The 16,815-nt window shown below is 39.0% G+C and overlaps 1 protein-coding gene across 3 annotated transcripts in view; it reads left to right on the top strand.

Moving 5' to 3' along the window:
* SCAF11 (SR-related CTD associated factor 11) overlaps positions 1 to 15,837 on the top strand; it is a 43,862-nt gene extending 28,025 nt beyond the window's left edge. For all 3 annotated transcript variants that reach the window (XM_080342003.1, XM_080342002.1, XM_080342001.1), the window contains exons 8-15: positions 862 to 968; positions 1,892 to 1,981; positions 2,780 to 2,886; positions 6,023 to 8,530; positions 10,552 to 10,895; positions 11,873 to 12,091; positions 12,522 to 12,641; positions 13,015 to 15,837. In XM_080342003.1, coding sequence (XP_080198129.1) covers positions 862 to 968; positions 1,892 to 1,981; positions 2,780 to 2,886; positions 6,023 to 8,530; positions 10,552 to 10,895; positions 11,873 to 12,091; positions 12,522 to 12,641; positions 13,015 to 13,143 — 3,624 coding nt within the window. In that variant the 3' untranslated portion in view covers positions 13,144 to 15,837. The remainder of the gene's footprint in view (positions 1 to 861; positions 969 to 1,891; positions 1,982 to 2,779; positions 2,887 to 6,022; positions 8,531 to 10,551; positions 10,896 to 11,872; positions 12,092 to 12,521; positions 12,642 to 13,014) is intronic.
* The last annotated feature ends 978 nt before the right edge of the window (positions 15,838 to 16,815 follow it).

Below are 16,815 nucleotides of genomic sequence, written 5' to 3'. Positions count from 1 at the left end.
GCTGGGGGTTTTTTTGATGGGAGATTGCTTCCAATGATTGTGTTGCCAGTTTTTTTGCTCATAAAATGTAGCCTGTAATGGTAGATCAACCTCTAATTTGACTTCAAGGCGGGCAAATGCTTTCATATCTAGTTGCACTGACTTACTGTGCACTACTTAATAGCATTAATGTCTCAAATGGTACCTGTTGCAAAGAAGGTGCATAAACAAAACTAAAGCCATTAAAAACCTTCAGGAGGAGGTACAGGGCTCAATTGTTTGATAAACATTCAAAAATTAAAATAATTTAAAGAAAGCACTGATATACTAACTACTGCTTCGTAAGGCTATTTGTGGAACATCTGGATAGCTTTTTTGATGGAGAAATGTTATTATTCAAAATTATAGTATTTTTGAAGTAGAAATTAATAGTCCTTTAAGACAAAATTTGCACACTGATGAAATAGGGCATGTTATCATCCAAAACAGCTCTCTGTGCCAGTTTGATGAAGCATGTGGATAACAATTGCATACTTGAGACATACGTTTATATACATCCCGTTACAAATCTTATTTTTTTAATCAGAGTAAATGTATGAAAGAAAATGATGGGAAGACCCTGAAAGTTCCCATTTTAAAATACTGGTCATGAGGAATGGACAGGAATGTTTTAGTCAAATTTGATGTGTCATTAATCCTTTAGGTGAAAAGACATAAACAGCAGTAACTGCAAATCTCACTATATATCTATGGAGCTACTATGGTGCCTGCTATTTGTGAGCTTAAGTCTTGCTGACATGATTTAATTTCAGTGCACCTTCATGTGTTAAATGTTAATTATTTTATTTTGGATGTCTTTAATTTTTTTTTTCTTCTTCATAGCCCAGAAGACAGACCTGCTGGAATGAGTGCGTGAGAACTAATTTCTTCAGCACGCTTCCAGCCAGTGGTAGCAATGAAGAATCCTTTTTTAGGTGCAGAAATGACTGGTTAGTATATGCTAGTGCTTACTATAAACTGATAGATTACTGCATTGTAGATGCCATAGTTCCTTCTGTTTCTCGCTGTATATAATGCTTTGAAATATGGTGAATATTGGCTGGTTTTGTATTCATCGGTGAAGACTAGTTAAAGGATAAACACAAACATTTTAAAATTAGTATCGCTAAGGGCATACCCCAATTTGTCATGTGTTCAGCATTAAAATATTTAAATTATTGCTTTTAATCTCATTGATTTAATAGAAGTTAAGAAGTTTTAGCTCATATTTAAACTTCTTCTTGAATTGAAGCCTTGGGTAGGAAAGGGTTAGTCCAGTTATTAAAACAGCAGTTAGCAAAACAGTTAACAGTAAATATCCTGGTTTGTGTCAGAAACAATCTTTGTTGTTCTTGTTCCTTGTTTCCAAGAAGAATACTTTAAACATACATGAAGCAATTATGCTTAATGAGCCTAATACTTCAGAGCAGGTGTAAAAAGTATTTTTTTTGCTTGAGAAGATGGGAGAACAAGAACAGTCTAGACAAACATTATTTGGATAACATGGCCTCATTAAGAAATTATTGTCTGTATATGATCAGCAGTCTGTAAATGAAGAAAACTTGTTGCCATTGATGCACGCAATACTATTAATTTGTCAAAGATGCAAAGTTTCTCTATCTTTCAGCTCCCCAGAAGACACATCTCGTCTCCTGTTCCATTCTGTCTGCCTCATTTATTTACGACTTCTTATACGTTTACTTTGACTACTTTTTCCCTCTAAACAATAATTGTGCATAGTTTCATCATGACTGCTGAAAGTTCTAATGCAGTTAAATATAAAAAGTCATTGATGGAAGAAATTAGTGAAATACAAAATTGCCATAGTACAAAGTTACTTTTTGTGACTTTTTGAACGAAATTTGTATTTCAGTACAGAATTCACAGAAGTCAATGCAGCAATCAGACAGAAGAGACAAGAACTAGAATTGTCCTGTTCATCTCTCCTTGCTCGAGTTGAAAGGTATGTGTTTTGTATTCATAGTGCAAAGCATCTTCATGTAATACTTCAAGTCTGGAGTTTTGTTAATTCATATTGCTCTTTAGAATGTAATTTGATTATAAAAATAAATAGTGTATGCATGTAACTTGTTAAATTTTTGTGTATTTGCTGCTTGCTATTTTTATGTCCATGGATTCTGTATGCCAGTGCTTTTTTGATACTCAAGAGAAGCATAGTAATTCTACTGACTTATGCATCTTAATATGTAATTTTTTCATAGAAATGCAAGTTAAAATATATTTTCTATTTAGAAGCTAATGTTCAGTGTGCTTTTTAAATTATTTCTGTCATTAGAATTTAGACTATGATTGCTTTAACATCAATCTCACTCTGATTTCCCTCCTCCTCCTGTCATCCCCCATTTTCATGAGTTGGTTCTAGCACTTCTTTCTGTGATTGGTTATAAACAAATGTTGAGAGGGGCTCTATCAAATTAAACAAAGAAAGTTTTTTGTTGTTGTTGTTGTTGTTAGAGAGCAGATGCATGTTAAAATATACCATAAAGATATTTTCAGGTATATAAAGCAGAAGCATAAAAATAACTGATTTAAAAATAACATAGTAAAAGGTTGGTTCTGTCTATGATCTTAGATTTACTGTGTATAATATCTCTTTACTCTCTTTGACATAAAACAAAGGCTTTCTCTCCAACTGTGACGAGGTTGGAACTTTGGTTGCCTAATGTTCTGGTTTTGTGCAGTTTCAAAAACTTGCTACACATGGCTGAAACAACTAATATTGTTGCTTTTACTTTTCCAGAATTCCTTTAATGTCTTACGGAGCTGAAGCTGAGACCTTTCTTCTCGCTTCTACTGCAGTAGCAGGGACGGTTCTTCCATCAAATATCAGGCCTTTGGAAAACTTTGGTAAACTTTTTTTTTGTAAGTTTTATTTATAGCTTATGTGGAGTATTGTTAAAATAGGTTTCTTGAACATCAAAGCCCAGTGTATAGTTACAGTTAACAGAAAAAAAAAAAAATCTGTTTTCATGCAATTTGCCACTATCTAAACCAGCTGCTTTATTTCTGAAATTGGAATATAGAGGATGAACCAGCCACTCCAAAACTGGCATAATTGTTCTCCATTTGAAGATTAAAATAATAATTCCACTTCTAATTTTGACAGTTTCTTTCATGTTACAACTTATTTTTGTATTGTTCAAGGATGAATCTCATTTTGATACATTATGAACGGCTTGACATATTTCAGTGATGTGTTGTGCAGTGTGAGGAACAAACTATTTTCTGACAGAGGAGCAGCCAGGAACCAGTGCAATGTATGGATCTCTTTCAGTAACCTACAGGCTCTACAGGGCAAAAGTGTTCAAGCTCCAGGATCTGGCAGGGGTTTAGACAAAGACATAGAAGGAATTACCTCCTTCCAGTTGCTTTAGCAGCCTGTCTCTCCATACTCAGCAAGAATGTAGGGTTTTTTCCAACAGACTGCACAAGTTCAAAGAAGTGAAAACAAAGGAGTGCTGTTTTTTAAAGCTACAGATAATACCTTCTTTCAATTGGGAGTTATACTGCTTTCAGTTGACTAGTAGGCAAAGAGACAGGAGAGGTTTGGGTCTCTTGACTTATTAAAAAAAAAATGTGAGGAAGTAAATTTCTGGAAAGAATTAGTGAGGTAGTAGAAATATCATGAAAAAGGTGCTGTATTCATTCATATTCTTCATTCTTGTTCAAGGCAATTATTTCACCTTCACGTTACCCAGTGAAAAATTGATAAGTTGCTTCCTAAGGCCTCTGATGTTTGGCAGCGCATTTTAACTGATCTGGAATAATTTCTGCTTCTAGTAGTGATAAGTATACATGCTAGCTCATATCTCTTGACTTCCCTTCACCTTTCTGCTTGCACAGTCAGGCTTCTATGTTGGTATGCACCAGAAGCAATAAAAACCCCACGTTTTTTCTCTCATCAGGAAGACGATTATTTAAATGAGCTCCAAATTATTTTTCAACAGTAGACTATTTAGAACATGTGAGTAATTGCTGTTGATAATATCAGCAGTGGATGTACAAATACTGATAATGTTGTAATCTCCTAACACAGAGCATGGAACTAAATCCCCTATGGTAGCTTTTGGGAGAGGCCAGGAGATTTTCAGCTTGAGTCTTGACAGCAAAAGGAAATTATTTTTTCAGATATTTTTGTTTTAAAGCTTATTTTTAGTAAAGAATTTTCTCATTCGTTATCTTGATTGAAACTTGGTTATTTTTTTATATAAGCATTCCACTTCCTCTTAAAGGTGTGATTATGACATATGAAATTATCGATTTTTGTATGTTTGCAGATGTTCTTGTCACACTTGAACTAAAGCTCAGATTTTTAATGTAATATATTACTTACAGTGTGGACTAAGTGGAATACAGTCATCAAGATTAAATCATAAAACATTGTAGTTGACACTAAAGTTTTAAGTCATCTTCATGTTGGACTTGAAAACTTCCTACTAATAAGAAGCACGCAGGAAGTAAGAATTGTATTGGAAGTATTTAATTTCCTGGTGAAACCGGGGGATGTTGGATGTGAAGATGAACCTTGAGGATTTTGGTCATGTTCTTTTGAGCTGAGTGTTCCTTCCCCGTTCAGTTTTCATACAGCAACTGAGAAGAAGACAGACATGCACAAAAAAAGTAATGACAAAAGCAAGGAAAAACCTCACCTGAATACCGTTAAAGGCACATGGCAAATATGTATAAAGGAGACAGGAGCAAGGTCTTCTCTCACAAGAAGTGTGAGAGATGAAGGGAAAGGCAAAAGATGGAAGAAACAGGTGACACTGGGACTTTCTGCAAAGCTGGAGGACAGGAGAAAAAATAAAATAACTGAAAATAGATGCATACCAAAAAAAAGCAAACTGGATCTTGTGATTCTTACGAAATTGTGCCTGGAAGATGGTTGCATAAACTGCTTTTCTTCAGTATTGTGTTATGTTATAAATACATTGCAAAACCTATAGAAATTAACCTTGCTAAGGGAGTTTCTACTTTCTGTGTATGAAAATGAAGATATAAAAAGAACTAATTTAAGCACCAAATTCTTTATGCTTTCTGAAATCTACACAAAGTGTGAAACAAATTAATGGGCATCCCAATAATTGAATTTAGTTTTGAAGTATTACATTCAAGTATATTTACTTAATTATCATTAAACTTTAATTCCTGAGCTGTTCATAGGTATCAAGAGTACATTCTGTTCCCTTTCTAGTGAATATGACTCTTGGCTTCCCTACAAAGACTTCTGCCAAATTGTGGATTGCATGAAATTAATATAGTATCAAAGCAAGAAGTCTTGTGCTGCTGTGTGCGACTTACGGTCATTCTTCCTACAGCTTTAGGAGTTTTTTATGCACCCGAGGCCGCCCCCAAACTTGCACTCCTTATGCAGGGGCCTTGCCGCAGAGTTTGACTCTGCGGAGCGTGCAGGGTCTCTTATAAGTGGGGGATGAGTTTTCACTGCCTGAAATTCAGTGTTGTAGAGATGTATGCTGTCCTTGCTACTTCTGATCACCTCTTCCCATGTGGTCATCCACTGACAGCATTTAAAAATGTTATTTTCTGTAGTGTTGAGCTTTATTTCTGTAGTATTGAGGCTTCATTGCCAACAGGCCTGCATTTTAGAATTAAAGGAACGTACTAAGTATTGTGTGGTTAATTTGTTACTTCTCTAACAGTTGTCTCTAAGTGCTGACTGTCTTTAAACGGCAATATCAATAGCAGTTTCATTGTGGATACCATTACTGTCCATATAGCTATGCCAACACCACTTCTAAAATTCGTGTTTAGATGTCACTTTGTTAACTTGATTCTGGTTTTTGAAGTCTGTACTGGAAAAAAAAAAAAATCTACTTAAACTGTGGCACTATTTCATAGTAAATCTTGCATTGTATTATTTGCAAGTTCCTTGTCTGTTAAGCCAAACAAGGTCATTTTATGTTCTCAACTGTGTTTGGATAAATGGTTATTATCAAACTTTAATGCATTCTGCTTTTATTAGAATCTTTAGGCAAAGGATATGCTGTTGCATGTACCCAAGAAGGAGAAGAGAAAAAGCAAGCTTCTGGTTCATCTGGCACTAGAGGAACTAGAAGGAAATCAGTTAATACTACTCCTAGAAGAAGGTCTGCACGAAACAGCAAAAATGAGACTCTGGGTCAATCTCGGCGCTCACCTCGGTCAGGCAGTTCTGCGTGCGGTACCCCTGATGGGAATGACCCGTCTCTGAATAAATCTCCTTCAGAATCAGAGAAGGCTCCTCCAAAACGAAAGTCTAAAAGAATAGTAAAACAACAATCACCTGTGGTTAAAAAGAAACTGAGGAGTTCTGCACGTTCTGAAAAATCGCTCAGTGATTCAGTGGAAGATGATGAGGTTGAGTCTGAAGCAGTTTTGATAGTAAATAAAGACCAGCAATCAGATAGTGAAAGCGATAATGCAAGCCTTCCACAGAAAAATAATGCAGAAACAGAATCTGCTAATGGATTGGAAAACTGTGGTGAACATGCAGAAATTGAGGGAACTACAGGAGAATGTGACAAAGATGATGATACTTTAGGCAATACGGATCTAAGTTCTTCTGTCCAAGAACCTCCAGTACTAACTTTGGCAGGTGAAAGTCAGGAAATTGAAGTAAAAGATGTTACTGAAAAAAATGAAGATCTTGAGAATCAGGACATCTGTGAAAATACTCTTGAACAAATGGAAACAGTAGCTGGTCCCAGAGATGAGATATGTGACCATGCAGCTTCTGAAAAAGTAGATCAGACATTGTGTAGTCCTCAAAATGAATTAACGGAGAATGTAGAAACTTTGACAGGAATAGATCAACCTGTTGCTAGTCCAGAAAATGAATTGCTGGAATGTCAAGAACCTTTGGGAAAAGATCAGCCATTAGAAAGCCCCAGAAGCAAATTGCCTGAGCATACAGAAGCCATAGAAATAGTTGATTCTGAGGCTGAAGAAAAAACAGCAGTACACTGTGGAAGTACAAATATTCAAAACTTTAATGCTGTTCAAGACAAAGAACCAGATACATTGATACACAATATTTCAATGGACAGTACATCAGAACAGTCCTTGAAAGAGAACACCATGCCAGAAAGTGAAGAGGGTGGAACTTCAGAGTCCCCCCAGGTAAATGCTGAACATAAGCATTTTGGTGAAGATAACAATGAAATGATACCAATGGATTGTGACTCATTTTGCAGTGACCAGAATGAAGCACAGATGGAGCAGTTACCACCAGTTGAAAGTACAGAGCAAGGAGAAGCGAACTCTGTACAGTGTGATGCAGGAAACGGTACATCAGTTGCAGGGCTTTCTGATGAAAAAGATGAAACTATTCCTCAAGAAGCAGAGTGCAAATCAGAACTCAAAGATAAAAAGGCTCGAACTAGAAGGTCTAGGTTTCACTCTCCATCAACAACTTGGTCTCCTAGGAGAGAGGGCAGGAAATCTCAGTCACCATCCCCTAAAAGGGACGTGACCAGAGATAGGAGCTCAGGATCACCCAAGAAGGAAACTGTGAGGGAGGGACGGAGATCTCTATCTCGTTCTCCAAAGAGAGAGACACCCAAAGATGAAAAAAAAGCACCATCTCGATCTCCCAAAAGGGAAACTGCCAGGCAAAGCAGGAGATCGTCTTCTCGGTCAAGAACTAAGGATTCATCTCCAAGGCAAAAATCTAGATCTCGAAGCAGTGATAGAGATAGTCAAAGAAGAGATCGTGACCGAGAAAGAAGAAGTAGGAGGTGGTCTAGGTCACGGTCACGATCTAGATCAAGATCACGATCTAGAACAAGAAATAGAGGTTCTTCATTCTCTAGAAATGAGAGGGACAGTCATTCACCTCGATGGAAAGAGAGATGGGCAAATGAAAGCTGGAGGAGTCCCAGAGGAAATGATCGATACAGAAGAAGTGAGCAAGAGAAACAGAATGAATGTCTTAAAAAAGAGAAGGACAATACAGGAAAAAATGATGATCAGTGTTCTGCAGACAAGCGGAGAAATGACTGTCCAGACTGGGTAATGGAAAGGATCAACTCTGTGCCTGATGCCAGGAACAGAGAGAGGGATAAACCACACTGGGAAGACAGCAGGCATGATAACTCAGGACACTCTTGGAATAAAAACTTCAGTTCAGGTTGGATTCCAAATCGAGGGAGAGGTCAGCGTGGCCGAGGTGGGCGTGGAAGAGGTGGTTTCATGTATGGAGACCAGAGTGAAAATCAGTGGCAAAACAGAAAACCACTCTCAGGGAACTCAAATGGTTCTGGGAATGAAACTGCAAGGTTCCCAGAACATCAGCCATACAAGCGTAAGAATGAGCAAGATTATTCTTTCGATACACCTGCTGACAGATCTGGGTGGACATCTGCGTCCAGCTGGGCTGTAAGAAAGACTTTACCTGCCGATGTGCAGAATTATTATTCAAGAAGAGGACGCAATTCATCAAGCCCGCAGTCCGGATGGGGAATGAGACAAGAAGAGGAGACACCTGAACAAGGTATTCATAGTTTCAAAACATAAAAGCTTAGTCCCAGCTGCAGTTGCTGAATAAAATCCCAGTCACGCTGACTTATCTCGAGTTGATTGGTTCTTCAGAATAATTCAGGGAGAACCTATAGTCTTTTTGCAACGTGGAGGTTTGTAGGTGTGGAGTTTGGGGATTTCTTGTGTTTTGATGGCATTTAGATGGCTTTTTGGTTTTGCTTAGAGTTAGATGCCATTTAAGGACTATGCATCTAAGAGTGCTACTTAAGTAAATTGATTTGGTTGAAGATAAAGTCTGTCTTCATGGTTACTTTTAGCATAGTTTTAAAAGGGTATTTTTTTTTTTTTCAAGGAGATTTGCATGTACAGACCCACACAATAGACTCTATAGACACAAATCCTTCTGTTGACGTTTATCCTGCTTCTGAATAAGCATTTTCCACTTTATATGCTTTAAAAAAATCTAGGGACATTTATAAATGCAAAAATGGTACTTTAACTGTACTTCAGCATTAAAATTCCTCTAAAGCCTTAATAGAAGTCTAATATTTTTGAGTATTTTATATATAAAAGGTAACTGCTTTGACAGAAATAAAATTTTTGGTAGGAAGTGAGTTAACTGTGGATGAGATGGACTCTGAATAGCTGAGAAGTCACCCACAGATTATTAGTCCTCTGAAGTAAAGTAAAAGATGTGAATTGTATATAAAAACTGTAAAATCCAGTTCTGAAGGCAACCACACTTGCCCATTGTCTTCTTGGTTTGTCTTTCATTTTTATCCGTTTTCACCCTTCATGCCAGCAGTTTTCTCCCTCTTTTCAGAGCCAACTGCATCAGCGGCTTCTTAGTTCTGAGGCAACTTGGTCAATTTGTCTGCTGTGGGCAAAATCTATCAAACCTTTATTAAAAGCATTGTGTTATTTGCAGACTCTATTTCACATAGTTCAGAAACAGTCACACTGTTTCATTAATGTTTTGGAATGTCAATTGAGCTAGAATAGTACTGTGATCTGTCAAAGCTGGATAAAACAGCTTAGGTTGGTATCATGACATGGTCCTGGGCAACCTGGTTTTGCTGACCGTGCTTGAGCAGGGGAGGTCGGAGTGGATGTTCTCCATAGGTCCCTTCCAAACCCAGTGATTTTTGTGATCCCCTCATCTTTAAAAACGGTGATTTGGGGTGAAGCATAAGGGTTTAAGGTCCCAATCTCTGTGAATAAGTGATGGTTCTCAAGGAAGGGATTCTAAGGGAAGAACTTCTGATTATAACCCATCAACTGTTTCTCAGAGCTAATTTCTTGATTTGATTTTTTTTTTTTTAAATTTTTATTTTTTTTAGGGCTTACTGCTTGTATCTAGACTTTATTTTTTATTTTACTTCTGTTGAGGACAGAGCAAGAGAGTTGGTTTTTTTTTTTAAAGAAGTGCCAGCCCCTGAGGTTACTTTTACTTCGAGGCTTTACCTCTTGTACTATTACAAGGCTTTTGAACAACTCTTTCGGAATATGAACATCTTAATTGAAATTGTTTGAGGGCAATTTATAATTCAACAACAAAAACCATCAGAGTATTTCTATAATTACCAGAAGCGGCTACAGCGAGTGTGTGTGAATCGGGCAGAGGGAAGCAGAACTTCGTGTATTAACGTTATAACATATGGGTAAACTTTTGCATTTGCAGAAGCTGGATAAGTTCTGTCCTCTTTCTGCTCTTTGGGGGAGAATTATTGTTTCATTGCGACGAAAGAACTACTTAGCTGTGCTATGGGAACAAGAAGAGGAAACAAATTCAGAATACAGGCATCCATAGTAACTTGAATGTAAACTCAGAAGCATTTGTCTCTGTGATGTGCCTGGTGATGAGTGCTGTCTAATAATGTAATGCACTATCTTTAAAATATTCAGATTATAGAAAGCTTTCTGATACTCCATACTTCATGAAGAGTCTATAAAACAGAGTGGAGCCAGGTGTCTAAAGTACAGATTTTCTACTTCATATGCTGTCTCTTTGGTTTTTTTTTTTTCTTTCGATAGATCCAAACTCCAAAGACCAGGGCAACCAGCAGAGTGATGGCTCCCAGTTACCCGTAAATACGATGCAACAACAAATGAATGTAATACCACCCGTGAATGTACAGCACCAGCCCATGAGTATCTTCCCGTACCCCGTGGGTGTCCATCCTCCCATGATGAACATGCAGCGCAGTCCTTTCAGCATCCCTCCTCCCATGCCCATGCATCTCCCTGCTGGAGTGCCTCTCATACAGGTAGCTGCTCCCACCAATTTGTCTCAGGGATTACCTCCGCCTCCACCTCCACCCCCACCATCTCAACAACTCAACTACATTGCTTCACAGCAAGATGGAAAACAATTGCAGGTATGCTTTGTCAGAAGCCATGGCATGGGCAGGAGTGACGTAACGTCAATTAAGGGTTTCTTACGCCTAATAGCATAGTCTTGATAAATTTATACTTGCAGTTTCTTTCTCTCTTGCCTGTCATCATCCACCCCATAACAAATTTAAAGTGGAAATCTCCATCAGGACATGGGTTGGTTTGGGGCTATAGCTTTTAAGTAATAATATACAACACCATAACTGGATTTTTGTGGTAATGAGGTGTTGTGGTGGGTAGTGGAACACTGAACAATTTCGTCAGTGTTGTCCATCACCTTTTTCTTAGGAGTGCCTCATTTCTAAAACTAAGTTTTCCCCTTCAAAACTTGATTTTTAAGCTTTAGGAAATGCTTGTGTCCCCATCCAGCAGGGTGTAGGAAGTGACCTGAACCTCTTTGTTGCAATTCTTATCCCCTGGGGTGTATCAGCAGAGGAAAATTACCAAGTACTGCATGGCACCCATTTGTTCCACATTTCCATTCTCCAGCTGTCACTATCTCAGCAGCTTCTTCACACACATTTTTTATTCCGTTTAATCTTTTGAGCCTTTTTGTTAATAATTTCCAGGCTTTCTGTAGTATGTTTTACTTCCCCCTTCTTGCTTGAATCTCTTGGTTTTGCATGCCCTGTTTGACACTTGACTCCCACTTAATTCCTCTCGTTTCAAAAAGACTCTGATGCGCTTGCAGCAGGTGAGACCATCTTTTTGTGCCTTTCAAGATACCTTAAAAGTACTTTTGTGCACATCAGCTCCTCCTGTTTCTATTAAGAGCTTTTATATCAGGGAAAGGAACATGAACAACTTGTGCATACCTTCCATAAAAATAGACAGTGTGGAAATCAGCTGCTGAACCAAAGCACGTAGCATTGCTGCTCTTTCCATAGCTGATGAGGCTTCTAGAAAGGCACATTGTCGTACTGAAGGATAATGTATTGACTACTGGTAATTTTTAAAACAGGGTATCCCAAATGCTGCTCATGTAAGTAATAACATGGGCGTTCCAGCCTTGCCTGCTCCAACAGCAGTCCTGGGAAACGTGGGAACAGTTCAGGGACCAAGCGCGGGTAACGCAACATCCTCAAGTCACATCAAAAGCTCTAACACAGCTGTAAAATTGGGAGAAAACAAAGCAAATGTAACAGTGGAAGCCAGCGCAGATAGCTCCAAGAAGGACCAGGCAAGTTCAAAGTTGAGAGTGTGCGTGGTGTGTGTGTGTGTAAAAAATACAAATACATATAATATATAAAATAAAAATGTTGAGATAATAAAATATAGCAAACTCTGACAATACCTTTTCTCTGTAATATACTCAATACCGTCATGTACATGATATTTTCATGTCAGCTGTAGGACATGAACTAGCAAGTCGACTCTCTTGGATGTCATTTTCTTTAAAGCAGCACTGTTATGGATCTCACTGCGATTGTTGTGGAGCAACGTTCTGTTCTTAGTAAAGCACAGACAGCTCGTACGAGAGCTGAACTGTGCGGGGAGCACAGTTTTCTAGTCTTCTCTAGTAACTTCTGTCTCTGGAGTTTTAATTTGTGATTGATAAAAACACATATGCAGGCATTGAAAAATAATACTACTTTTTTTGTTTTAATTAGAAATTGTTAATTCAAGAGAAAGCAGCACAGGAGGTCAAACTAGCTATTAAGCCTTTCTACCAAAATAAAGACATCACTAAAGAAGAATATAAAGAAATTGTGCGGAAAGCTGTAGATAAAGTAAGTTGGCCTGTTAATCTGAAACGCGGGCGTTTCTGTTGAGGTGGGTTTGGGGTGGATTTCTTGATCTTGTGGGAACAACTGGTAGTTCCTGGGAGGGGGGAGCAGGAAAAGCAAACATACCTTTGGTCTTTCTCCATCCACAAGAGCTTTCTCAGCTCCTCAGAACATAACTCACTTCTTGTTTGAAAGAGCTGAATGAGAATTGGGAAGTATTAGGGAAGCAATTGGGATTTCAAAGCAATTGGGGGGTTTCAAAGTTATTCTGCCTGCAATGGAGAAACTTGGGTTGTCGGGAAGACAAATGGCATGAAATAGTGGTAAATTAACAGGAATCTTTCAAAAGTGTTTGTTTTCTTCAAAACTGTTGTAGGTTTGTCACAGCAAGAGCGGAGAAGTTAATTCTGCAAAAGTGGCAAATCTAGTGAAAGCGTATGTAGACAAATATAAACATTCACGGAAGAAGAATCCTGAGGAGGCAGTTTCCTGTGAAAGGAAATAGAACATGGTTTCAGTTTTTAATTTTATTCTATCCGCGAAGTGCAATTTCAACATGAACCGTTAATTGAAAATTGTACATGGCAGTGATTTGAATCTGCTTTTGATAAAATTATTTTTCAATGTAGTATATAATGTTTTGTTCTGAAGAAATATAGATCTACAGGGCCACTTCTTTATTCCTTTTTAAAAACAGATGTCTAAAAAGAAAAATGAAGGTGTAAAGAAGAATCATTAGGAATGTACGATTGTGTGGATACTTAGATGTACAGCATTTTGACTTGAATAACGGTGTGTTAAATTAGAAACTTCTGTCTGAGTACATTGGGTTTGGAACAGGTATGTACAGTACATGTAATCGGTCAGATTAAAGTAATTTGTTTCTTTTGATTTCTCCCTAATTATAGCAAAGATAAAATAATGTATTGCCTTGACAAATATTTCTAGTGTTAACTGGACAGGCTGAATGCAGGGGTCACAGTGTGTATATAAAAAAGCACATGGAGTTGTCTGAACAGAAGAACTGTTTAGATTTTAAAAAGAAAATTCATAAACAGTAAAAGGCAGCGCCCAAAGCCACGGCCGCTGCACATCGGTTGTAACACCAAATAAAAATCATGCTGCTTGGTTTTGTTTGTGATGTTTTTCAATTTGTTCCAAGATAGCGGGATGAACTTGAGTAACTGTGATGTGCTGAAAGGCCTCAGTGACCACACATGGACAGCCTCCTGCCCCCAGCTCGTAGGGAATCAGTGCTAGACCGGGGCGTTTGGGAACACAAGCCAGTTTCTTCTTCTAGGAAGAACAAGAAAGCTGGAATTGGTTACTGGGCTCCCAGTTGGTCAGAGAGCGCCAGTTGTGCCAATCTTAGCTGCATAATTGTTCTCTTTCTTAACTGCTGCTCAAGTCACGTGCAACAGCTTTTCTGCTTCCCTGGGCACTTTAATGTAGGAAGGGATAGAGGCATCACAAGCATTTTAAAAGCAGATGTGGGCTCAACAGATGTGCTGGGGGAATGCTTACAGCTGAGGTGAAACTGGTTTTACTGAGGCAGGAGCAGGGAGAGTTGCTGAAACACTTGTCATAACTATGTGCTCCTTATGGGAAGAACAGCTTGGGCTCCTTTTGGGTTTGAGTGGAGAAGGAGCCTTAACTCTGAGATTTACTCCGAGATAGAAATACTTGTTCCCTTACAGTGCGATGGAAATCTCGGCTGCAGTAACAGCATTTGCTGTTTGCTCTTCTGGCCCAAAAGCACAAACAGACCATTTGGAGAGAAAGTTTCTCAGAAAACTGGATTGATACAATCTCTTCATAGCCCATAGTTCCCAAAGCAACTTTTAGTGGCAGGAAACAACCTGTGATTAACTTTTGCAGAAGTCTGAGGGTCAAACAAGGGATATACACCCCTATATACATACATGATTATATGAAGAGATATGTATGTGTAAAAATAAAAAAGTGGCTTGTTACAGCAGTTGATCACTTGATTTTAATTATAACTTTCTACAGATGTAATGAAGCATTTGACTGTCTATATTTATTTTTGTGTGCCTAAATAAAAAGACTATGTACATTAGAAACAGATATATTACATTTTCTACAGTCAAGCCAGGTCTTAGATTTTTCAAAATACTCAGTTTTACACTGTGGTAGCAATTTGTATGATCTCTTGAATTTTAAGCTAAAATCGGTTAGCACTTTTGAAAAAAGTTGTAGCAAATTGCTATGTCTATCCTAGTTTATCACGCCATGCGTACTTATTTTTATTACATTTTCCTTCTCTGAATTTTTGGGTTTCAGTGACTCTTTGTATCTTTATACCGCTGGGCCTTGTTATAAAGCTCCTTTCAGGAGCCAGGTCAATGTTTTGTGGGTTTTTTTCTCTTTTTAGAGAGGTGGAAATGGGTGTGAAGGAGCAATGGAGGAATTGAGGAGGAGTTGGGGACGCGTCAGTAACTTGTGTTGCAGCTCGTGGCTGGAAGATGAGCTGCCACTTGCTGCCGGGTTGTTGGGCCAGCGACTAAATAATGCTCCACTGTATTGCAAAAAATAATGGAGAATGTCAGAGCAGCGTGTGATCAGTAACTTTATTTTTTACAATGAAACACTTCAGAACTTGCCATAAAATATGCAGTTTGTTACAATTTCTGTGTTGAACTAAAAAAAAAAGCGTTGCCTTAATACATAGACTCTCCTGTTTTTCGTGGGAAGCAGCAAAGTCTCTCTTGGTGCGACTGCCCAAGAAGGCAGGTGCTTTAACCTTGTAGTCATGCTTTTGTTAAAATAGTATGAAAGCTGTATTTCTATTTATTGAAACTCCTCGTACTGAAAATCTCAACCTGCACTAGCACCGAAAGCAAAGCAATGGAGACGCTGAGCCCCCTCGATGCCTCAAGGGCATCAGTAATTCATTCCACCCACCTTGCCTTGAGAAAAACGAGTACAAAACTGTTTGCCTTCTGTGAACTTACTTATGCAAATCCAAAGGGTTCTCCTCGCCCTCCCTCCTGTCTCACTGTGCTTGCTGCTTCAATGTCTCATCAGAAAGATGTATCTTAGGAGCACAGCGGCTGTCCAAAGTCCACAATGCAGTGTTTGTAGCATAAGGCTGGAGTGCTGTCTACTGAAAAGATACTCTAAGAACTAGTTTTGTGTAGTGCTAAACAGTTTCTAATAAATTCTTTTCACTAAGCTGGCAGTGGTCTGTGTTTGGTGTTAAATGATTCTGGCTCAAGTGGTTTAATTCAGAAAGCGGTGTAATTCCTATTGCTTCTCTATATATGCATATCTAATCTCCTTCTCCCTCTTTCACATCTGCTTTGGTTGCAGTTAGTCTGGCCTCACCCTCCCTTGCCTCTCTGCGGATGCTCCAAGCTGAAAAAAACCAAAATCCATGTGGCAAAAACATCCCTTGGCTGCGAGTGCTGCAGGGGGCTCCAAGTACAAAATGTGGGGCTAGGTGGGTGTTGTCATCTGCTGCATGGACCAAACCAGGGCAGCAATCAAACCGGCTCGGCCCTGTCCTACACATGGGAAGTACCGATCAAAACCGTGGTCTTCCCTGGAAGAGCCTGTTGGGCATTCAGCACGGGATCGCTGCCCTGGGGGCTGCGCTGCCTGGCTGCTCTGCAACTCAGAGCAGTGTTAGAGCTGGTTTGGTGCGGCTGGATGGGAACATCGAGGGTGGGAAAGGAGGGTCTTGTTCTGATGCTGCTCAGCTGCTGTCTTGGTTCTGTAAAGGTGCCTGAACAGACTGGCACATGGTCTTGGGAAAGAGGACTCGAGTGCGGGGAGCAAGGGTGGGAATTAAAGACAAGAGCGAAGGGCCTTTGGCAAGGATGATGTTCAGCGGGGAGAGGGAGGCTCAGAGGTGTCAGTTCTTGAGACCAAGTCTTCAGTGCCCTCAGAGGCCTGTCCTGCAGCCAGGATCATCTTGTGAAGCCAGGAAGGGTTGTGTCAGTCACAAGGAGGATGGTGTGACCTCAAGGAGACGGAGATACGGTTCAGATCACTGCATCAGAGGCTGAGGGAAGACATGCTGAAAAAAACCACATCATTTCCAGTAAAAGATATAGTCTTGGAAAGGAAAGAAATTTAATTTGACTACCAGTTTAGTGGCACCTGCGTGCTTGGGGACAAGGACCTTTTCAAACATCCCAAGAGCAAAAACTCA

The sequence above is a fragment of the Nesoenas mayeri genome (assembly GCF_963082525.1).
Source record: "Nesoenas mayeri genome assembly, chromosome: 1".
NCBI lineage: Eukaryota > Metazoa > Chordata > Aves > Columbiformes > Columbidae > Nesoenas > Nesoenas mayeri.
Note: the sequence above shows the minus strand (reverse complement) of the source record. Positions and strands in the feature narration are given on the sequence as shown.